Source organism: Cicer arietinum, chromosome 4, assembly GCF_000331145.2.
Source record: "Cicer arietinum cultivar CDC Frontier isolate Library 1 chromosome 4, Cicar.CDCFrontier_v2.0, whole genome shotgun sequence".
In the NCBI taxonomy this organism is placed as follows: domain Eukaryota; kingdom Viridiplantae; phylum Streptophyta; class Magnoliopsida; order Fabales; family Fabaceae; genus Cicer; species Cicer arietinum.
The window spans coordinates 11,030,771-11,055,239 of NC_021163.2; the positions used below are offsets into that span (position 1 = coordinate 11,030,771).

Here is a 24,469-nt window from a genome sequence, read left to right on the forward strand (position 1 = left end):
CAGGAATTTCAAACGATTAAAAAGGAGAAAACAAGACTTAGAAACTGTGAAAACATTGATGCAAGATAGCAAGGTATAATAAGAAATAACAGATTTGAATACTAACCCAAGCTTCCTTTTCACTAAGTAACAGAGAGTTTTTAGCTTCATCTATTCGAGTGATTTCTACATACATACGACGCCCTACCTGCATCATTATAATCAAGTAGTAATAAGAAGTAAGGAAGACAAAACAAAGATTGATGATAGAAAAAACAAATGTATTCTATCTAACTCATTAGAGCCTTAGAGGTGTAAAGAAAATAATATAGTTATACATATTGTTATCTACTAAATAACAGATAATACAGTCATAGAGTATCAACAAAAGCTTATAAGATAAGTAACTATCCCGCAAAGAAAGAACGATTTTTTCCTTGGCAAGATTAAAGCTCCAAAACTGCAGCTTACATTTTCTTTCATTTCGGTAAAGCTATTTACTCTCGTTACAAGCTCAGCTTTGGGTAGAAAAGCTCGCAAACCCTGCACATCCGAATTCATGAAAGAATAAACGGTTACTCAAATGCCACACGAACATAAATTTCAAGTCAACAGGACAGACCTCAATCGTTGTTAGCAGGCCTCCAGTATTCCACTCTGTAATTCTAACCTCAATAGGCTCATTGAGCTGTTGCATCTGCCCCCAACATTACAAAAAGAACATTAAAATCTCACCAGCATGAGAAATATGTTATTTGACTTGACAAAGTTAAGATTACTAACATTGATAAACATAGTTTATAAGATAATGAGCAAATTTGTTATTAGATAGCATACATTTCCTTTTTTTACAATAATTTCTGAATAAATAAATAAATATGATGAAACATTTGGGCAAAATAGATCCTGTAATTCTTTAAGTTACACAAAAATATCAGATTGATCAGTTTACTTTTTTTTGTAACAAGTGAATCTTTTATGTCTGTAACGTTTACAATGTTGAACTATTTTTAGTCCTAACCTCATTTCAATCATTTGTGATTAGAGATTTTTAAAATTTTACTATGAGTTTTGTTATCAATCATATAAAGAACAACATAATAAATTTTCATGTGATTTCATAATCTGGATTTTATTTTGCGTTTAATTTCAAGAACCCTAATATGTATCTCACTTGAATTCTCTCTTATTTAATTAATTTTCTAATAATTAATTTTCTAATAATTAATTGAGGGTTTATGTTCTTAAGATTACTGCAATCAAAATCCTTAAAGAATTACACGAGTTTATTGGAAAAATTGAGAGAGTTTGAGGTTTCAATTATGCTGGTCTGAAATTAGGATCATCGGTAACATCAAACTGGTCACTATGGTAAGTAAAAGTAAAACACCATTGAAAGACAAAATCAATGGCAATGGCATTATTCATCATTGAAGAACCAACTTGGTGTTTGCTAATAAATGGAAGAGAAATACGGTTTCATGTGTATATTTGGGGGACCAAAACTACTTTTTTTTGTCATACCCTCTGGTTCGAGAAAAGGGACCCTGAAAAACCGTAGTAGTTCGGTCAGGAGTAAGTAAAATCTAACCAAAAATTATTTTGACTAGGGTTTGAACACCAAAAGTATTGTTAGCTCAATAATGGTCGCTTCTTTTTGGTGTTAACCCTCTGGTTCCCAAGGTAAAGGAGCTATGGTAATTTGAAGTTCGACCAAATAAAGTCTAACCAATAGTTGTTCTAGTCAAGATTCGAACTCGGATTCTTTCAAACAATTAGTCCTTAACTCTTCTAACTAGTCATTAGAACTACTTAATCCAAATCGTAAACTCAACATGGAAACTTAGAATATCTACTAAACTAAACAATGGATTGGGATAAAAAAGGACTGAAAGAAAGAGAAAAACCTGCCTCACTCGATGCCAAGCAATCCGGCGAAAGAGCCTTCTAGTAGAAAGCAATGGTCTACCACTAAGTGTTCTACCTAAAACCTCAGCAAACAAAATGGTTCCAGTCTCTACAACAGGCCTTCCTGAAATTGGTACTCCACTCATTGCTTCATCATTCCTAACAATCCCCATCTTCCCATCAACCATAAAACTCTCTGCATCCCTATCCACATCACATAACAAATTCTCCATTTCTCTACCATTCAAGGGAAGCACTTCCTTGGTTAACATTGTACCTAGTAAGTCAGCTCCAACATTCACATCAAGCTTGTTTTCATTACCTGAAACAACAACACCAACTACAAAATCACCAGGTTTAGGCTCATAGTACTCAACATTGACCTTCTTATCTTCTTCTTCTTTTTCTTCATCTTCTCTTTTTTCAGTCTCATCACTCACATAATCTTTTTCTTCTGAAACTTCCAATACCTCATTATCTTCTTCTTCTTTTTCAACCTCTTTGATAGAATCAGTACCTTTGAAAAATTTCATAAAGGGTGCTAAAGCTTCCTCTTTGGAAGGTTTCTCTTGTTCCAATTCAACTTCAAAAACAGGTGAAGGCTTGTTTAACAACTCAAGGCTTTCAACCTCTTGTATTTCGTCATCAATTGCTTCTTTACTTGAAAAACCATCAAATCCACTATTCCTTGAGCAAAAATTGAAGTGGGTATGACTCAAGATAGAAACTTTTTTGGAAAGCATTGAACCATGAGGACGAAAAGAGCAAAATTTGTTGTTGGGTGTTGAAGATGGGTGTTTTGTATGTGATTTTTTGTTGGTGAAAATGAAGGAGTTACAGTGAAAGCATAAGGAAGACTTACAAGGTTGAAGAAGAATAAATGGCATCTTTGTATGGTGAAGCTGAACAAAACATTAGCTTTGGTTTTCAGGGTGACACGACAACAACAACAATAACATTGATTTTTGTTTTATCCTTTTGATTTTGAGGATTCATGTCTCTCTGCCTTTCTTTTCTTCTTCTTGATATTTCTACTTTTTTTTACTTCAAATTTGATATATCCAATTAAATAAAAGAGGGAAATTCTTTAGACCATTTAAATTCTCTTTTGCTGGTTTTTATTTATTTATTTTATGATAAAATTCAATATACACTATTTTTTTAATTTATTTATCAATCTACTCTACTCTACTCTATTTTTTAGATATCCAATGGGTTGTATCCTGTGATGCACTCATGTGTTGATTCTAAATATATTTCTTTAATTTAATAGAAATTCGTATTCTCATAAACTTAATTATATAAGTTTATCTTTATAAAAAGGTACATTTTTGTGTTGGAAAAATGATTTGTAAGTGTTCAACATGATTTGTAATTGTGTTCACATTTTAAAGCATGATTTCATAAGATTTGAGGTGTGTAACTATTTTCAAATATTGAAATGATTTGTTGAGATAGAGGTTGATTACTAATGATGATTGAACTATGATAAATTACACTTATTATTTATTCTTTATTTTTTATATTTTAAAATTGACTGTCAACATCTAGATATTTCATAAATGTATTTTAACAAAGTTTAATATGAATTATTTTACTACAGATAAAAAAAATAGAAATAAAGAAAATTTAATCGAAATATTATAATTGTCTAAAATTTTAATTTTTCTAAAATTTTTAATTACTCCATCAAGACATACTTTAATAGTTGAAAATTTCTTCCTTACTTTACAATGTGAATTTCAAATTGATCCTTATAATTCTTTGAAATTATGTAAATTGATTTTTATATATTTTTAAAATTTACACGTTAGTCCATAACTATTTTCACATGTTGCAAAATAGTCCATATAAAGTTTCTAAAATTGCAAACACATCCCTATAAATTTTCAAAATTTGTAAATTGGTCCCAAAGTTTTACAAATTGGTTGCTATCTTTTATATTTTGATATTGGTACTCAAATTTTTGAAATTTCAAATTTGTATCAAATTCTTTTAAAATTTCTTTTTAATTTTTTTCATCTAATGGAACTATAGAAACTAGAAATTTATATATTTACATTGACTCAAAAGTTCCTTGGATTTTAGTTTATGGGAATAAAGAGTTTTCTCTATAAAGATGTCTCAAGTGATCTTAATTAAGAGTGTATAATATATATAGTTAACTGGATCATATAGATAAATTGATATTAACTATATTAAAAAAATTAAATGGTTCATGAATCAATTAATCAAGTTTAATTCAAAAATTGATTTTAATAATTTTAAATTTTTTTTAATCTCAATTAAGATTTTTTTCTTAGAAAATTTTGAAATTTATTTTTCTCAAAAAATATAAAAATAATTTAAATAATTTTTCTCTAGGAAAATTTTTGAGAAAAAAATTGAACAAATTTTTTAACGGGAAAAGTTTTACATCTATTTTTCTCAAAATAAATTCAAAATTTTTTACATATATTGTTCTCGGATAAAATCAAAATTTTTTTCTCTAAAAATATTGAAATTTTTTTGTCAAAAAAATTTTGAAACTATTTTCCTGAAAAAAAATTTGAAAAATTATTGAAACTCTTTTTCTTAAAAAATATTTTTATTGGGAATTTTTTTTTATTAAGAATTTCGAAATTCTTTTCTCGAAAAACCAGTTAGAATACTTTTTTAGCTAAAAACATATTCAAAATATTAAATTGATTTATATATATAAACTAATTTTAAGAATTGAATCAAACCATTAATATGAAACAATTCAGTTAAATTTTTGTACTATAAATACTTCTAATCTCAATTGGTAATTGTACATGTTTTTTTTAGAAACAACAAACTTTAATTAATAATCATGATAGTACAAAGAGTGTTTCATGACACAAGAAAACTTAACCATATTTTAATTTAGGATTGCGGTTATACTTTAAACTTTTATATATAAGAAAATGCAGTTGATGCAGCATATATTATAGTTGTAATGTTATTACAACCATTTCAAAATGTACAATATTACTATGCAATTTACAGTTGTGGATTGCAACCTAAAACCATGATATGAGTCAAAAACCAAATAATGTGTAAATGTCACAATCTTCCACTCTTGCAGCTTAGAGAACTCTAGCATGCCACCAACTATTCACCTGCCGAAAATAACATTAGGCTGCTACAACTTACAAGGGACTCACAAGCCTAAAAAACAAAGTGCACTCAAAAAGCAAACTCTCCTTAAATCATACTCGGCAAACACATGACCAAATGAAAGAAATAGCATCTACAAGAACACTAAAGAGAACAATTTTGGCGCTGATGAAAATTTTGCTTCTCTTTGCTAAAATTAGGCTTATAATTTATAGTTGATAATTATTTAATTAATTATATATTTGGTAAAATTAGTGGGTCAATTAATTTAAAAATGTTAAATAACATTAAAAAAATATTTTTAATTCAAAATATATTTTATCATTTAATGGTCAAAATATCTTTAAAATAGTAATTTAAAATTTATTTTTAATTAATTTAAATTTATTTTTATTAATTTTAAATTTATCATATATATGTATATATATATTATTTATCTATTTATTTATTTTAAAAAAAATCAATAATTTTTTACTTTAAAATATTGATTATTTTAAGTTTTAAAATATTTATAAATAATTTATAAAATTGTAATAAAAAAATTATATATTTATCACATATATATTTTTATTTAGGCACTTTATTTGTTTTAAATTATAATAAATAATTATTTTAAATTATAATTAAATTAATTATCTCTATCATTTTAATTTCTAAAATTATTTATTTTCAATTATAATTAATAAATGATAAAGAGTAAAAAAAAGATTTAGTTATAATAATAAGGGTAAAATTGGAAGAAAAATGATAAGCTATATGTTTATAAATTACTTGACCGCTAATAAACTCGTTTTTTGGTTTTTGTCAAACACAACATTTGAATAAGACAAAAGAAAGATATAAGAGAATGTGATAGATTGTGAAGAGAAAATAAAAAGATAAATACGAAAGAAATAGTGTGAGAAGAGATAAATATATGAGAAACAAAGAAGAATTGATATATTATTTAGTATAAGAGAAATAAAGAAGAAAAAAAATTGATTATTTTTTAAAGTATGAGAATACCCTTAAAACAAAAATGCTTTCATCAAAACTATTTTATTTTTTATTTAAATTTAATTAATTAATGATTAACTGAATTACTTAATTGAGTTTATTATAAATTTACTTTAATTATTAATTAATAGTTTTAAAAGTTTAATTTTTAAATAAATGAATTAATTGTAAAAAACGAAATATATATAATGTAAAAATATCATTAAAAAAAAAAGTTGTACTGTGTCAATACAAGTATATTTTGAAACAAATTCCTCTATTTACTCTCTTTCAAACGACCCTTCCAAATATTGAAACAAACTTATCTTCCAATACCATTATACCATAACAAAAAGTAACAAACCTTATCTTTATTGAGAAAATTATCGGTTAATTTAAATTAGGGTTCCATTCCTTATTCGTTATATATTATACACTTAACAAACGCAAGAAAGCACGCAAGAAAACAAAAAGCAAACTCTCTCTTCACTTCACTCTCAATCGCCGATCGCCGACTGCGCCATAACTTTCCTCTGCATCAAATCCAATGGTATGAACTATGAACCTTTTCACTCAAGTTTTCAATTACTTTTGAATAGGAATTGGAATGAATTATTGTATATAAAATTTGTTATCGATTCAGGATTCCGGTAATAAGAATGAGGAGATATTAAAAGTGATGAACGATTTAAAGACTTTAAGCATGGATAGTGGAAGTGGTAAGTTAAAACCCGAGGAGATGTTTGAAGGATTTGAAAATATAAAATTGAGAATAAAGTCCTTGATTACGCTAAAGGAATACTATGGAATCACTAATCATGAAACTGAACGCCTACTCCAGGGAATGCTTGACGAAATTGATTATATAGAGTTCACGTTTCAACTTATTATAGACACTTTCAACCTATAATGAAAATATTCAGTCCACGTTTCAACTTTTCAAACAACTTCATAGTGTATTTAGTCACTATTCATACATATAATCAAAACTTGATCCTTCAATTAATATGTCTAATTGATGTATGACTATTATTAATTTCTCTTTTTGTATAGATAGATGTATTTTATTCGTTAATATTATGTTTCTATTGTTAGTATTTTAGTTTTTTTTTAATCTCTTAATTATTCTGTTTTTTAGCGTAATTGTTTGAATTATAATGAGATGGGAAATTGAATCTTTAATCTTTTTTAGCACTTCGATCTTTGTATCAAATTATCTTTATATCTTTTAGATGTATATAACATTAACTCTTTACTGTTTAAAATTCTTTGTAGACATGTAAATGTGTTCTCATTTTAATATCTAACGATATTTTTTCTGTGTTTCACTAGTGAGGAATTTAATTAAGTCAGTTACCTAAAAATTACCTCTAAAAGGATAAGGAGAATGAAGTAGTACTAATTGATTACCGCATACTACTTTATATTGTTCTCTTAATTTAACTATATATTCTTTATATTCAAAAATATAAATATAAATTGATTAATAAAAATTACATAGTTTATGCTTTGAGTTTTTTATTTATAATTTTTTTATATATAAATTAAATATGAGTAAATGATGGATTTTATTTGTAACAATATTGATGGAGGTTTGATGCTATTTAAGTGGAGGTCCGTGTAGAAGCGACACCTCTGTTACTGCGTCTCTAATAAGTCCGTAAGTAGCAGTAGTTTTGATCGAAGAAAAGATGCATGTGAGATAATAATGTTAGTATAAAACCACTTTGAGATCCTGAAATCAATTTCACAAGTTCACTAATTATTAATTTTACATATTGGAGGAATTAAAAAATTTCATAGTTTAAAAGACTAAAAAATTTTATAATTTAAAAGATTCAAAAGTTTATTGGTTATGTTGTAGAGGCTAAAAAAATTCATAGTTTAAAAGACAAAAATTTTATAATTTAAAAGATTAAAAAAATAAAGCGGTCAAAATTAAAAAACTATTAAAATTTTGTAGATTTAATGGACGTATGAGCCTACTTTTTTTTATTTTAAATATTAATATTTTTTTGAAAAACAATTTTGATTTTGATTTTTTTTTTCTCAAATATTTTAAATAAAAAAATATTTACAAATTTTTTTGATTTGAGAAAAAAAATCATTTTTTTGTGTGGATTTTTTGTATTTTTAAACTTTGAAATTTTATGGCCCCTCCTCAAAGATATGGTCTGAAATTAATAATTAATGAACTTATAAAATTCAGAGTTCTAATTGTATTCATCTCTGTGTCCTTTGACATCTCCTTTTGGTTTTTGACTTGTCTCGAGAAGTTTTGATTTTTTTTTTTTTTTATATCAATGTTGGATTGTTTTTAGTACTTGGTCTGTTAAGGCCATTATTTTATTTAAAGGCTTGTACTCAATTTAAAACATCTGATTCACTTTAAATTTTGTTTGTTGTGTGTGCAGGTCTAGAAGTGATGCACATATGTTCGATGATGAGGATCCCTGTCAAATTTGAATTTCTAAATTTTAGTGTTGTAATCTATATCTAGTATCTTATAGTATTTAATAAGTGTTTCAAAAACAAGGTCGATTGCCTATCATACATAGAAATATTAATGTATGGCTGCTTTTATTTGAAGTAGCAACAATCTACACAATTTGTTTAAAACATTCATCTTCTATTTCTGGCTACATACACCAATCTAGTTAAATAAGGTAGAGTTCATACTAATTGTTCTTGTCTAGTATTTTTTTTTTTTGGATTATGTTCACCAAATCAAATTTGTAAATAGAACGATCCAATTAGATATTTTCATTATAATCGTGGTATATATTGTAACCAAAATAAGTACATAAAAGTCTAAGCAAAGGCAAGAAAAAGCTAATTAGAAATATTTTGTAGATTCATTTTTTTTTAACATTTATACACATTAGCGACATTTTTTACATGTGAAAAAAAAACATATAATTTGAAAACATTTTTTAAATGTTACTGATAATAGTCTAACTAGTTACTAAAACTATTTAGTAGATATGTTTTATTTTATATTTGATCAAATATCACTAAACATTAATAGTAACGTTTTTTATTTAATTTATATACACTAACGGTATATCTTTTTAATCAATATCAATCGTCATATTATTCAAAATAATAATTTTGATTATAATTACATAAAAAAAATCACAACTGTGAATAATATTCTAAATAATATATGTTAACTGGAGATATTAATTATCTTCTTTTTTTATGAACATTTTTCACATGTTACAAAATCTAAAAAATGATGTAGTAATTATTATCAAGCTGCTATCAATCTTCTGCTTTTTGTTCGTGAACAGCATGGATGATACATTAGTCAGTCTACGTCATATTTTATAAATTGCCTCTTTATTTTATAAAGAAAATAAAAACAGACAAAAAATATACCTCTATTGTTTAGTTGTAACGGATCAATCCGGATTCATTAAACCAACTCAGTTAGATCTCAATTTTATTATAAACTAAAATAGACTTAAATAAAAAGACTTATTTATTTTTAAACATTTTTTTTAAGGTCCAATTAACACTTAAATACTGGCCAAATAATTCGGCTCATACATGAGAGTCCTAACTGCTCTACCTTTTAAATACTCTCTTCTATCATTCAATTATGGGCAGAATAACAATAAACAAAATTAAGAAAGAGTGAGAAAATTTGTAAATTACGGGGAAGGTGAGATTTTGTAACTTAAACTTTAGAATAAGAGAGGGTGGATAGTTTTTAAAGTTGCACGCTTAATTAGACAAATTGAAAAATATACTAAAATCAATTATAATGATAACATAACATCACTTATTATAATTACGGGTATATTATGATCAACTAATATATTTAGAATTCGTTACTTTTGAAGAAACATTTTCTATTTTTATTTTTTAAATATAAAATTTTATTCGTTAATAAAAAGTTAAAAAATCTCACAAAATAAAAAAATATTTATATTTTAAAAATAATAAAATATAAAAATTATTTTCAATAATTTTAAAAATACATTTTAATATTTATCATATTATTTTTTTTCTACAATAATATTTCATTTAAAATAAAATAAAAATGTATTTTTTTCAAAAGAATATAAAGTAGTCCACAAAGTAAACTTTTGTTATTATTGTTGTTGTCTGCATCTACTAACATGTACATAACCATTCTCGTGAGACACATATAAAAAAATATACGCAACCATGATCAACACCTCACTATAAAGCAGGAGTTGGCGTATATTCCCAAACACAACATCAAATATTGTTTATGCTAATATATTTTATTTGGGAAAATGGTATAATTGAGTTTTGTCGTTGACAAGTGTCAGGAGTCGTACAGCTTCACTCGTTTTTTCAATATTTTCCTTTATTTAATATACGTAAGAGAGTAGTTTAAAGTGCCACATAGGGCTTTATACTAATAATTAATTAAAATGGTGCACAATTCCTGAACATGACATGTGAAAAAGTCAACGATTTTAGATTTCTCCAGCACTTATCACATTCAATGGAGAAAAAAAGATTAATTAATAGAATATTTAAATATATAGGGAAACATCGGCTAATAATCTATGATTTTAGGTATGAGTATGACACTAAATACTGATACGATATTTTGTAATATAAAAAAACAAAGGTACGACAATATTAATAAAAATTATGATTTTTTATATAATTTAATTAAGAGAATTAAATTATTCAAATTCATAATATAAAATTATAATAAAATTTAAAAAACCCCAAATTAAGTTTGTTATACTAATAAATAATTTAAATACATAAATAGTATTATATTAAATATAAAAAATAATTAATTTAATTTTTCATAAAATAATAAAAAAATAAAATATCTATAAATATGATAAGTATTGAAACTTAGTCAATATCTAGTACAGATATTTTACAATTTTAAAAGTATTTATATTTTATCGCCGATGATTATACAATTATTGCTAATTAATCTAAGCAACTAGTTGTTCATGATAATAAAAGTAAATTTTGATGAAACTTTAGAGTTTGAACTTGAAACGACATTCGAAGTAAAGTTCTATTCAATTATATCACCTCTCAACTTCGGAAATTAATTAAAATTAGTTTCATCATTTTATATGTAAAAATAACAACCAATGTTTAATTATTTTTACTTCTTTTTGGACCCAATTCTGGTATTTGAGCAAAGACACGCCCCTTGGCAAATTACCGGATCCGCTAAGGGCCAAGGTGAAATATGAGATCCATAATCTCAAAACTAACTCACTCTAACATGCGATTTATTTTCTAACACTTTCTTCTCAATAAATTATTTTCTAATGAATTTCATAAAATGTGTGTTTGTATCAAGATTGTCGTCTTAAGACTCTCTAATTTTTAACTTTGTTTTTTTAAGGTGGAATTATCTTAAAATCCGATAAAATGTGCTACACTGCTAAATTAAACGATAGTTAAATCATATATTCTCGGTCTCAAAATAATTTATTCATTTGTAAAAAAATTATCTTAAAATATTCAATTTTCAATCCACTTTCTTTCACTTGTACCTTTCAATTAATACTACTTATTATTTACAGTGTAATATCTTTTATTATGTATTTATGATATTAATAATACATCTAATAAAGATAATTTGGTAAAAGTAGTATCGGGGCTGTTTGTTTAAGATTTAAAAAAAAATTATTTTTATATTATTTTATCTTTTTGTTGTAATATTTTAAAAAAATAATTTTCAAAATAAAGTTTCAAATGAAAATTAATTTAAATAGTTTATCTTAAAATATAATTTTAAGTATTTTATCTATTTTCTATAACTTTTTTTTAGATAATAAAATTTCAAAAAAATGAAAAACAATTTTGATAAGCTCTTCATAAAAATTATTTTTGAGCAATATCTTTTTATATATATATATATATATATATATATATATATATATATAGAAAAATATGATGTTTATCATGTTAAAATTATTTTTTAAGTCATTGAATATTAAACTTAATTTTTTTTAATTGGTAACAAATTGAATCTAAAAAACTTATATTATTTTTAAGTTAATTTTCATAAAAATAATTTAAAAAATATATAAAGGCAAAATCATTTTTTTAAAATCTTAAGCAAACGGACTCATTATCGCTCTTTCATTTATATATTTTTCTTAATGTGTAAAATGATGAAATGATTCAATTATTTTAGAATAATGTTTTAATTTATATACACTATCAAGTTAAATGTTTTTTACATTATCATTCAATTATAATTATCAAATCATTAAATATTTTATATTAATTGTAACTACTTTTATAGTCATATATATGTGTTTTTATGATATGTGAAATAGATCAAAATTAATCTCTTCAGATAAACCTGCATGAGTTTTTGTTTGCAACAATTATTGTTATTAATTAATTTTATTAATATTGATAGTATTTTGTTGAGTTCATTCATTATCACTCTACTTCCTTATAGATGAGAACGTAATAACCACATAATATAGACATGTGAAAAGCTTGGTTAACTACAATTACTAACGTTTCAAAGACCTTGACTCTATTCGAATTTCTACATCTTCTTTTAACAACGAAAGACATAAAAAAAAAGTGTTTTCTGATTTTTGTTTTTTAGAAAGAGACATAAAAAAAATCACGTTTAAATAACTAGCAATGACAGACTCATAGTCGACATAACAAAGACACGTGTCACATTCACGTTACGTGGAATAAGATGAAATCACATGATGGAAAACGATATGGGAAGGTGCTCCTATATTACATTTAAGTGTGCAATTTCTTAGACTTAGAGTGTCATTTTTCTTACATAGCTAATTAAAAGTTCAAGTGTTCCACCGAACGACGTTTGCAGCAGCTAACGAAGAAACAACATATATACTGCTCTGGTAATTAATCTCATTTCAATTTCTTCTTATAATATTAATTATCTTTTTTTATTCTTTCTATTTCTCATCTTCTCTGGTGGTGTTTTCTTTGTTTAAGATCTATTTCGTTAATTTTATGTTTTTCTTCTTTATTCAAGAACATCTACCCTTATTTCCATTTTTATGGCTAATTTCGAGCAAGTGTGAATGAGTTTACTAACAAACACTTGGAAAAACATTTGAAATTATCTTGTAATGATTTTTAGTCTATTTAAATAATAGCTCATGATTCTATAAATTGAAATTAAATTACGTCTGAAAATATCTAGAAACTCTCCCATCTAACTTCTCTACTAGTACAAGCTTGCAAAACTTTTTCCCAAATTAGAGATCAAATATATATTTTAGCCGAGAAGTCATGGTAAACTAAAAACTAATTAAAACTATATCTTATAGTAATAAAAAAAATTAAATTTAAATATATTTTTGGTCTTTTATTTTTTATTAAAATATTTTGATTTTTATTGTATTTTCAATTTATTTTTCATTTTTTATCTTTTATAATAATAAATACTAGTCTTTTTATCATAATTATTTCAAACAGTATATAAAACAATAAATAAATTGTTAGATTATAGTTTATGTATTTACAGTAGATGAAATATAAACTAACCGACCGTTAATGAACTTATAATTAATTAATACTTACCTATCGTGTGGAGCTTAAAATTCTCAGTAAAGTTAATGATTTAACTAATTAACATACAAAATCTAACCCAAAAAATATTTATATTTAGTATTTTAATTTATTCAATCTAATATTAAAAAAGTTATTTCAATTAAACCAGTAGTTTTAAAGACATTTACGAAATTCAAAATTTAAAATTATATAATAATATATCATATATTTACTTTTATCAATATTATATTATTCTTTTTGAGCACTTTCGTAAAGGATACTACTTCACCCATTAAAGCAAGGATACGTCTCCTTGTGCACATCTTGCTTTTCCAATACCAAATATGACAATAACACTCACTTTTGAAAGGAATAATGATATTTATGCTCAAATTAATTTCTATACTTATTTTTATTTTTATTTTATCTCTCTTTACATATTACCTTTGCCACATCGCCTTTTCTATTTCTATATAATATATAAGTGCTTATCAAATATCTTCCTTTCTAAATATAGAGAATTGCTCATATATTGTGTCAAGAAACACTTTCCTAGTTTTATTAGAAAAAGAAGAAGGACATGTCCATCTTCTTTTGGGAAAACACTGGCTTTTGTGCTAACATATCACATCACTCTGCATGTTCTTGTGTTGCCTTCCGTAGAATTGTGTGTGGCTAGAACAGCCTATAACTTTTTGATCCTTAAGATTGCCACATGCTCACATCCCATATAATAGCCATTATTAATATTATCCCACATTTTTGTACTTTTCTCTTTCTGCTACGTAATAAATATCATTTAAAACTTATATATATATATATATATATATTAATAAAAAAAATATATATATTTTGATAAATTACTGATCTTAATTATTAGTATATTTTATATTATTTTTAATATAAATTATTAAATAATAGTATAAAAAATAATAATTAAAATTGTATTAAAAATTATAAATAATATTTACTTTTAAATAATTTATTTTATTAAAATAATCCTCTTTATTGGAAAATAGGAAACATACTTTTTATTTCTTTTTCAAAAAGTGGTCGTCGATCGGTGTCCATTTTCTAAAAAAAAACTATGATGCATTGTATATTTAAATAATTTGTAGAAAATTGATGTTATTTTCACTTTTAGATATATACTATCACTTGCACTTGCACGAGTCATGAGTACCCGCCACTACATACAAATTTTATAAAATTATTGTTGCTTTTATTATTTGGATTAAACCTAATTCAATTACAAAATTGATCCGTAAGATTATAATTATCTTTATTTATAAATATATATTTAGGTTATATCTCATTAAATATGAGATTTTTAATATATTATCTTATATTTAAGATTAACATTTATAACGTGATCTAAGTGATTCAATCACAATAACATCATAAAAGTTTGTATAATGAATATTAAATGTACTTTAATATCATTTTAGAATTTAGATTGGATTTAATTTAACTCTATAAAACTAACTTGTAAAATGAAGATTGTCCAAATATCATTTGATTTACTTTTTGTTTAACTTGTATATCCATTTTAATAATGACTTAATCATTTGATTGTTTTCTAAGAGAATTTTTTACTTTTCACCTCATCTATAAAACTTCTACAATAAAAAATTATAGAATTTTCAAAAATTTGAAACACCAAAAAACTTTCAATACTAACTATTTCAAAAGTTTCAATCAAAACTTTGTGTTTTAAAATTTGGAACTTTTCAAATATATGATTACTTGTAATCATGTACTCGCCCCCACATTGAAGTACTTGCCCTACAACTCCAAATTCCTGAATTCCAAACTTTTGAAAAAAAATTCCAAATTTCAAACTTTTGGAAAAATTTCTAATTTTCGAAACATAAAATTAGGTTTTGGAAATTTAATTTTTAAAACTTTCAAAAAAATTATATTTCAAAAATTTGAAAGTTTCAAAAATATACATTTCGAAACTTTTATTAAAAGTACAAATTTCAAAAATATTTTACAAATACAATAAATTGTATTTTGAAATTTTCAAATTAAATCAAACATTCGAAAATAAACTCACTTTGTATTTTAAAATTTTTATAATTAATCAAAGTTTTGAAAATGCGTAAATGTAGTTTTAATCCTTCTATTTTAACTGATCCTTAATTTTGATCCTCTTATTTTTAATTTTGCAATTTTAGTCCTCCTATTTAATCTGATTCGTAATTTTAGTCCTCCTATTTTTTAATTTTATAAATTTAGTCCCTATATTTTAACTGATTCTTAATTTTGGTCATTCTGTTTCTAATTTCGTAATTTTGATCTCATATTTCTTAAAATTGAGATATTTTGTCCTACCTATATATTTAATTATTTATATTATTTCGGTCAATGATGACGTTGCTTTATTTTATTTTAATAATTCCTTGGACTTTTTTTTTAAATTGTAGCTCATGTTTTTAAAAAATAAAATTCACTACTCATATTTTAAAAATTATTTTTAAAACAATTGCTAGCTCTTATTATTAATTAAAATAAACACAAAATAAAATAAGATGATTGAAAATACATTTTTACCTTTTTAGGTGGGATCCAATATCACCCCCTAAATTTTAATGCTTTCTTTTCTTTATAATTTCCTTCATAGTCAGTTGTTCATTGTTCGACAATCAACAATTTTCATACTAAATTTAGTAACACAATCCATTTTTCTTCTCAAATATTAATAAGAAATTCTCTCTCTCACTCTATCTATCTATCTATCTATCTATCTATCTATCTATCTATCTATCTATCTATCTATCTATCTATCTATATATATATATATATATATATATATATATTTTATTGTAGTGAGACTCAACATATAATTAAACTCATAAACTGGGTTTCACATATCATGTAAATCAGCATGTGATGAGCCCATTAATCTTAGGCAAACATAGTAGTGGACACAATCATTTAAGATTTAAAAGCATTTTTAACAAAAAAAATTATTGAGTTAATATATTTTATAATTTTAATTCGTTGTATATAAAAATTTAAGAACTATACCAATAAAAATGGCACTAAAATGTTGAGCAAGGCAAAGAGTTGAATACAGTGTACTTAGGTAGGAAGGTGTGTATCGGCATACCTGCATAAGTTAATGTTATACTACTCCCTCTCTATTAAAATAAATGCCTCATATATTATTTTTTTCCTTTAAATTATTTATCATTTTATAATATTAATACAATATTGATTATATTTTTTATTGATATATTATTATTTATTATATTTTAATTCATTAACTTTTTCTCTAAATTACCATTAATAAAAATAATTAAATAAATAAAATTCATTTATCAATAAAATCAATATAACTAACTATTTTTTAAAAACGACTCAAATAAAACATAAAAGTATACTCCATTTATACTAGTTTGATTGGTTTCCTCGTTGAGTCTATATGATTATATTGTGATTAAAGTGCAATGCAAAAGGTAGTTAATGCATGTTAGTGAAAAGTGGCAGAAGACAACAAGAACCGACATGCATGAAGGCCATAATTAAAAAAGACAACAATTTGCCGTTAGTGTTGAATTGACGGCGTTAATGTATCCCTTCAGTTTGTTGCATATGATATTTATTTAGGTGTTAGGTGGGGTACATAATGTAAACGATACCCCTACCATATAACAAATTTCAATAATATTAGTATTATTTTTTAGCATTTATAAAAACATCTCCGAAGGAAGAAACTACTTGTATTGCTTAATTTGTAACCTCCAAAAAAAGAAACTAATGTTGCTTTTATTGGGTCCAAATTGTCCCAAAGTGTTTAATTAATCAATAAAAAATATTTACTAATATTTGCTCAAATGGTAATTGCAAAATGAGTAAAAAAATATCATTGCAAACAAGTTATTTATACTTCCTCCCACAAATTTAATTACATTTTTTTTATTTGAACAAAATGTGATTGAAATTCAAATATTAATTTAATTAATATGTGAGAATATAGTAAAAATAAAATCTAATAAATTTATTTTGATGAATAATTATCATAATAAATAAAAACAATAAAAAAACACATAACAATACGAAATACTTAACGATCAGAAATATATATAAAGAATATTTATGATTGTTTGTAGTTTCTAATTTATAATTAAAAATTATTTTAAATTATTAAGGAAACCACTTTTCAAGGTGAACTAAATAAAGTATGGATCTTAAATTTAAGGAATCATTGTCGCCATATCATTCTACTCCAATTCAAAAATTAATAAGGGACTAAACAATTCTTCTGTTATGCCATATGTGACTAAACAATTGGCTTAGGCTGACATGAATGAGTATAATCGTTAATTAAATTAATTTTTTTATAGACGTATGTAAATAATTAGTATTAATGTATATAAGGGAAGAAGAAAATATCGGTAAAAGTGATTGAACCATATACCTCTTAGGCTATTACATATAACTCCTTCGGGGATATTAATTAATAAAATAAAAGTATCTTGGTTTTGACCCGTGATTCTAGGCATTGATCCACTGTCTTCTTATAATATGTTTCTAGTAGTCTATATCACCATGTTAAAAGTCATTAGTAAATTAAAAAAGTATAAGTTGGAGGATTATAATTTCTACTTCAAAAAATTATCAACATCTCAATCATTAATTTGTTGATAATTGTATTTCTGTATTTTATTATATGCCTAGGTTCACCCATTCATATATTCGCATATGAATCCAATATAGAATTCTAAATTTGTAAGAAATCCACAAAAACACTTTATAAATTATAGTTTCAATTCCCTAGAAGAAACAAACATGGCTTCATAAGAATAAGACAAATCCTTTTTTATTTTTTATTTTTAATTGTTTGCATCTTCAAATACTGTCTGAACTTGCTATAGTATTCCCTCCTTTATTCTTGTTTATTTTCTCATTTATAGCAATTTTCAACAAAGATGAAGCATCCACAATCAGCCAACAAGCATCAGCAGGTACTTACTTTTTCACTATTTTGAGCTTTGCATGGCTTATTTCTATATGCTTGTGCTTTTGGGGTTAATTCATGAGTATTTGGAAATTTAGATATATGACAGTGAAATTGAGCTGAACTATGTTTTTTAATAGAATTTGTGGGCAGCTATGGTTTTGGGAAAATGGCTTCATATTAGAAGCAAAGAAGCTGATTATGGAGCTGACCTTGATGATGATGATGCTGATGATAATGAGGATGACCCTGAATCTGACTCAGATAATGAAGGTTAGCCTATTAAATTATGTTTCTATTGTAATTATAAAAGATATTGTGCTACAGATGTGGGAAGTAGAGGTGTGAAATTTTCTTAAAACGGAAAGATAGGTCTAAGTAGTTAATTGAGTGTGTTTGTGTGTGTGTGCATGCACGAGCGGAGTGTTTCATTTGAAGATTGGAAAAGTGGATTACTATAGATTTGTTTAATTTTGTTATAATTTTGAAACTGAGAAATATGGTTTATGTCTAATGATCTTAAAATTTAGAGTTGTGATTGTTTTGAGAACTTAGAGACTTTGAATTGGTTGTATTATGTAGATTTTGGAAGACATTCGCGATTTGGGTACAGCAGAGAGGATGAAGCTCCGGCAAAATCAAATGGTAATTTTTATTTTTCATATATGAAATTAGTTTATCAAATTATAACATTTAACCAGATAACTTTTACTGATTTTGTCTGGCACAATTATTTTCAATGGTTGTGTCATGTGTGTATATGATACATCATTATAGTTTTGAGATATGGAACCCCATACTTTACTTTTGAGAGCAAAATATACATCAAATAAGTATTGTGAACTTTAAATAATCATATTTCTGTTTAATGATGTATTTTAGCATAATAAAAATGTAAGATTAAGTATGGCATGGATAATTTACTCCTTCCTTGTCTAAAGGGGCTCATCACATATTTCCTGCTACAGTTTCAATAAACTCAATTCAGTTGTAATAGTAGTTTCAATTTTTTCTTCTATTCTATGAATTGCGAAATTTTACTATTGCTTACACCCTCTAAATTTCAAATGAAGTGCAGAATTTAACCCAAGCTTAAGGAGGCAAAAGTCATTGACTTTAAGGTCTCAGTATATAAACAAGAAGGAACTGAGGTTAGACTATGTTCTCATGTTTATGCATCAAGCAATAACTCTAATACAGACTCTAATTGCAATGATTAGAAAATGTAGAAAAGCATAGCTTGTTTGTTGTTATTTCTCAAGCCTCTTATATCTGGGTTCTGATGGATATTATTTATTTCTTAGAGTATGTGCTGGAACATGGAATGTTGGAGGAAAACTTCCACCTAATGACCTTGATATTGATGATTGGCTAGGCATTGACCAACCAGCTGATATTTATGTCCTTGGGTAAGTTGCACATTAAACTTTCTCATTTTCCTAATTTTTACTATTGCATATTGTTGAGTATGACGGGTAATCTGGTTCTTAGTATTTAAAAACAAGTTGTTGTACACTGTAAACCCTATTCTTGAATCATAATAGAAAGGTAATGTTGTTGTACACTGTAAACCCTATTCTTGAATCATAATAGAAAGGTAATGCAGTTGCTCTGCAATAGGAGAAGTAGACACAATTGGTCAAACTTTGTGATCAAATCTCCTATATTCATTTTGTTTTTCCTATCTTTACTTTTGAACTGGGGTTGCTGTTCTAACACATATACACTCAAATACAATGCCATTTTGCGATCACTTTTAATGCTTTTTCTTGTCTAATTTGTTTGACTAAAAAGTTGCTTTTCATGCACTTTGCAATTGCAGCCTTCAAGAGATTGTACCATTAAACCCTGGCAACATTTTTGTTGCTGCTGATACTCGACCTGTACCAAAATGGGAAAACCTTATTCGCGAAACATTGAATAGAGTTCAACCAAAACCATCAAAGATAAAATCCTTCAGTGACCCTCCATCCCCATCAAAGTTTAAACCATCAGTTGATGCACCGGATATAGAAGAAGAAATATTACTAGAAAGTGATAGCGACATTGGTGAAGAAGTCCATCCATTAGACGAAGAACAACATAATAATGTATTTGATAATGGTATAGATAATAATAATCCAATCACAGATGAAGCCTTGAATACTAGTTTGCAGGCTGCAGAGGCTGCTGATATTGCAAACTCAAGGAGGTTGAATAGGTTAAATTGTTTTCGCAACGATCATGATTCATCGGAAAACATTGAAACAACATCTTCTCAACAGATTAGAAAGCTATCTAAAATGGTTAGTGGGAGTGAAAGGATTGGTTTGACTTGGCCAGAGCCACCATTAAATTTGTTGCCTCAGAGAGTATTGGAGAGACCAGTTTCTTTTAAACCTGTTAAATCCTTTCAAGCAACAAAGTCCTTTAGAAACAGTGATTCTTTTAAATCAAAAACAGATGCTATGGATTTACTGGCTGATATTGACCTTGAAGCTTTGATGAAGAGGAAAACAAGACCATCATATGTGAAGATAGTGAGCAAACAGATGGTTGGGATTTTCATTTCGATATGGGTTCGAAGGAGCTTGCGAAAACATATTCAGAATTTGAAGATGTCAACTGTTGGTGTTGGTGTCATGGGATATATTGGTAACAAGGTCTGTCTTTCTGTTAAATTTTCCATCTTTATAGATTGCTAAGAATATGAGAAATGTTATGAGATGATGAGAAACTTTTATTTTGAAATTTCAGGGATCAATATCAGTGAGCATGTCTGTCTATCAGACACTTTTTTGCTTTATATGCAGTCACCTTACAGCAGGTGAAAAGGAAGCAGATGAAATCAAAAGAAATGTTGATGTTCGTGAAATACATCAAAGAACACATTTCTATTCAATTTCTGATATTGGACTTCCCAAAACCATCCTTGATCATGAGTTAGTCAATACTACTTTACATGCTTGTTGGTGTTTTTTTTTTCTTTGAAAAAATTAGCTTCATTACTTGTACTGTTGAATTATATAACGAGTCATTTAATCAATTATAATTTATTTGCAGACGAATAATTTGGTTGGGTGATCTGAATTACCGTATCAGCTTGTCATATGATAAAACAAGAGAACTTATCTCAAAAAAGCAGTGGTCAAAATTGGTTGAAAGAGACCAGGTAAAAATACTAATATAGAATCTTTCATTAGATGTTAAATAACTATGTTCCATCATAGTCCATGGCATTGTTCATCTTGGTTTCATGAGATAACTTATGAAAATATGGAAAGTAGCTGCTTAAGAAAAAGTACTCAAATTGTAAGGGTATATATAATTGACATCGTCTTATTATCACAGCTTGTGAAAGAACTAGAGAAAGGTGTATTTGATGGATGGTCAGAAGGTACATTAAACTTCCCACCAACTTATAAGTATGAGATTAATTCCGAAAAGTACTATGGAGAGGACCCAAAGGTTGGGAGGCGTACACCAGCATGGTATACTTTACTTTGTTTCAACCTGTGTTTTTATATGCATAGATAAGTACTTAGCTGATACATTTTCTCCGTATAATCATTAGTTAGTTTTATTGTTGTTTTAGTTAATTGAGTTTGTTAAGAGATACTGGGAGTTTTCCATCCTATATAATCTCTCATCTTTAATGCTTTGTAATCTTTTGTTCAATCAATCAATGCGGTTTTTTTTAAAAAAATTCTCACATTTATAAACTGATTTGGTATCAGTAAAGATCAAAATGAGATGTGGTTGTGGAAACATGATGAATAAGCTAAAAGCTTAAACTAATATGATACATGATTATTTTATCAATGAATTTTATTTTTCAAATTACATTTCAGGTGTGATCGTATTCTTTCATATGGAAATGGAATGAGATTAATGAGTTACAAAAGGAATGAAATTAAATTTTCAGACCATAGACCTGTGAGTGCCACATATATGGCTGAGGTTGAGGTCTTTTCTCCAAGGAAGCTACAGAAAGCACTTACTTTCACTGATGCAGAGGTTGAAAATGAAGAAATCATCAATAATTTCGGCACTTGGAATTTAGCTGCATAATAATCTGAACAGGTGAATTGTAAATAAACAAACATAATAATTAGTCTGAAATTCGAAAAGATCTTCAAATACTACTATTTAACACATGTCTCTAATCTTTACTTTATGGTGCAGGATATGAGTTGTGAATAATGAAGTGTATTATTATTTACTGAATTTGAAGGAGCAACAATGGTAGCTAGCTATTGCAACTTCTCAAATACACACGGTCACTGTAGATAATAATAAATTTCTTCATTTAATATTTGTTAAATATTTTGAAGTCAATTCTAATAGAGAATATAGTTGTATGATATGAACAGGATTTAAAGCTAGTTTATAGATTGAACTATGTTTATAAAAAATAAATAGAAGGCAAATATATCTAAACTCTGAGTACTTTCAGTTGAAGGTAGCATTATAATACAACATTGCGAAAAGGGACTCACTTGGCCTCCTTCGCGCATCTAAGCTCAGATCTATTGGTGAAATATTCTGAAATTTCTGGTGTGGGCGATTATGTTAGTTTATCGTGTGAGATCATTTTTATCTTAGTTTATTTGGTTATATCTGTTGTCTTTTTCTTTAAAAAAAAGTTATTTTAATGTCACGAATGCGAGCGTGTTGCTTAACAACGAACGCGTTTTCTACATTGATGAAAAATCAGGTTCTTTCTCCTACGAGCTGGGGACGAACTCCAAAAGTGAAGATCGTGCTAACAAATTATTAAGGGGACTTGTTAAATGTTAAGGAACTAAAAAATCAAATAAAATAAGTGTTCAATGAACTACTTTTAATTACTATGGACTCTCAATGTAAAATTTTAACACACAATCAACAAACAAATAGTTATAACTTTAAAGATAATTTTAATAAAAATTAAATATTTTTAATAATTTAACCAATCTAATGGATTGACAATGCAAATTTTTTGTAGGATATATATAAATTATATTCATAAGAAATATGCCTTAATGTTTATGCTCTAATTCTAATATGATTCCTTTTATTTTAACTTTTTAAAAGTTATTTATGTCAATTTGTAATTTTATATTTTTCTTTCCTTTCATTTCCAAAAGAAGAGAAGAGAATATGTCGATATTTCCTTCATTTTATATTCTCTTAAACCAAACAACTAAAAAGTTATTCTAAAAAGACTATTAGACTTTTAAAAAGACTAAGTAAAACTTAAAAACAAGTCTTTAACTTATAATTAATAAGATTTAAACCTTGAACTTTTTGAAGACATCTGATCTACTTATCCAAAATTTAACTTGATCCAAGTGATTTTTGCCTGGTTATAGGATGCATTTTTCTGATTTTTTTTCTTTTCCAATTTCTAGGTTGATTTATTAACACATACTAATATAAAATATCTCATATTAACTAATAAAAAATAAAAAAATATTAAAATTTATATATAAGGTTTTGTTGGATTTAAAAAAAAAAAAAAATTCTATTTGAGTTTTTTTTATAAAAGACCACTTAAATACCAAAAAAATTTAGTATGAATATTCTTAAAACAACACCTTCACAATATCAGTGTAAAATATCAATGTTGCATCTATAAGCATACTAATAATTGATGACCAGCATAACCAATGCTCTTGGAAAAATTAAGAAACACACACACAAGAATAGAAAAAATTATTATGGTTGTCTAATACCAACTATAGAATAAGATTGTATAAATTTTATTAAAATATATAAACTTCTTTCAAATTATGGGAGTAGCTAGATTTTAAAGTTGGTGGATCAAATTTAAAAATATGATTTAATAAATAAAAAATAAATAAATTTTCAAATACATAATAAATTTAAGAACTTATAAATATATCTAATGTTAATATTGTCTTGCAAATATAAAACGAGATAAATTAGGTTTCTTTATATTATAAAAACTAACAGTAGATACTTATGTGTTTAAGGTCTAATATATTGAGTTAAAAAAAAATGTCCAATATACTAAATCAT

The 24,469-nt window shown here is 25.8% G+C and overlaps 2 protein-coding genes across 4 annotated transcripts in view; one reads left to right on the forward strand and one right to left on the reverse strand.

Moving 5' to 3' along the window:
- Positions 1-2,909, reverse strand: part of LOC101508219 (protein PIGMENT DEFECTIVE 338, chloroplastic) — a 5,572-nt gene extending 2,663 nt beyond the window's left edge. The window contains exons 1-4 of the mRNA XM_073367881.1: positions 1,887-2,909; positions 602-676; positions 451-522; positions 107-187 (exon numbers count right to left, since the gene is read on the reverse strand). Of these exons, the coding sequence (XP_073223982.1) occupies positions 107-187; positions 451-522; positions 602-676; positions 1,887-2,774 (1,116 nt within the window). The 5' untranslated portion in view covers positions 2,775-2,909. The remainder of the gene's footprint in view (positions 1-106; positions 188-450; positions 523-601; positions 677-1,886) is intronic.
- Positions 2,910-12,724: 9,815 nt separating this feature from the next.
- On the forward strand, positions 12,725-22,971 carry LOC101508543 (type IV inositol polyphosphate 5-phosphatase 3-like). Of its 3 annotated transcripts, none has more exons than XM_004496368.4 (12): positions 12,725-12,842; positions 18,423-18,473; positions 18,607-18,739; positions 19,049-19,111; positions 19,545-19,617; positions 19,771-19,875; positions 20,289-21,108; positions 21,203-21,387; positions 21,509-21,617; positions 21,797-21,936; positions 22,297-22,528; positions 22,631-22,971. In XM_004496368.4, exons 2-11 carry the CDS (start codon positions 18,438-18,440, stop codon positions 22,514-22,516), a joined length of 1,884 nt encoding a protein of 627 aa, XP_004496425.1. In that variant the 5' UTR covers positions 12,725-12,842; positions 18,423-18,437; the 3' UTR covers positions 22,517-22,528; positions 22,631-22,971. The 3 variants fall into 3 exon arrangements, with proteins under 3 accessions (XP_004496425.1, XP_004496426.1, XP_004496424.1); XM_004496369.4 differs by lacking the exon at positions 12,725-12,842 and adding an exon at positions 18,074-18,237; XM_004496367.4 differs by lacking the exon at positions 12,725-12,842 and having other exon boundaries at positions 18,244-18,473.
- Positions 22,972-24,469: the final 1,498 nt, after the last annotated feature.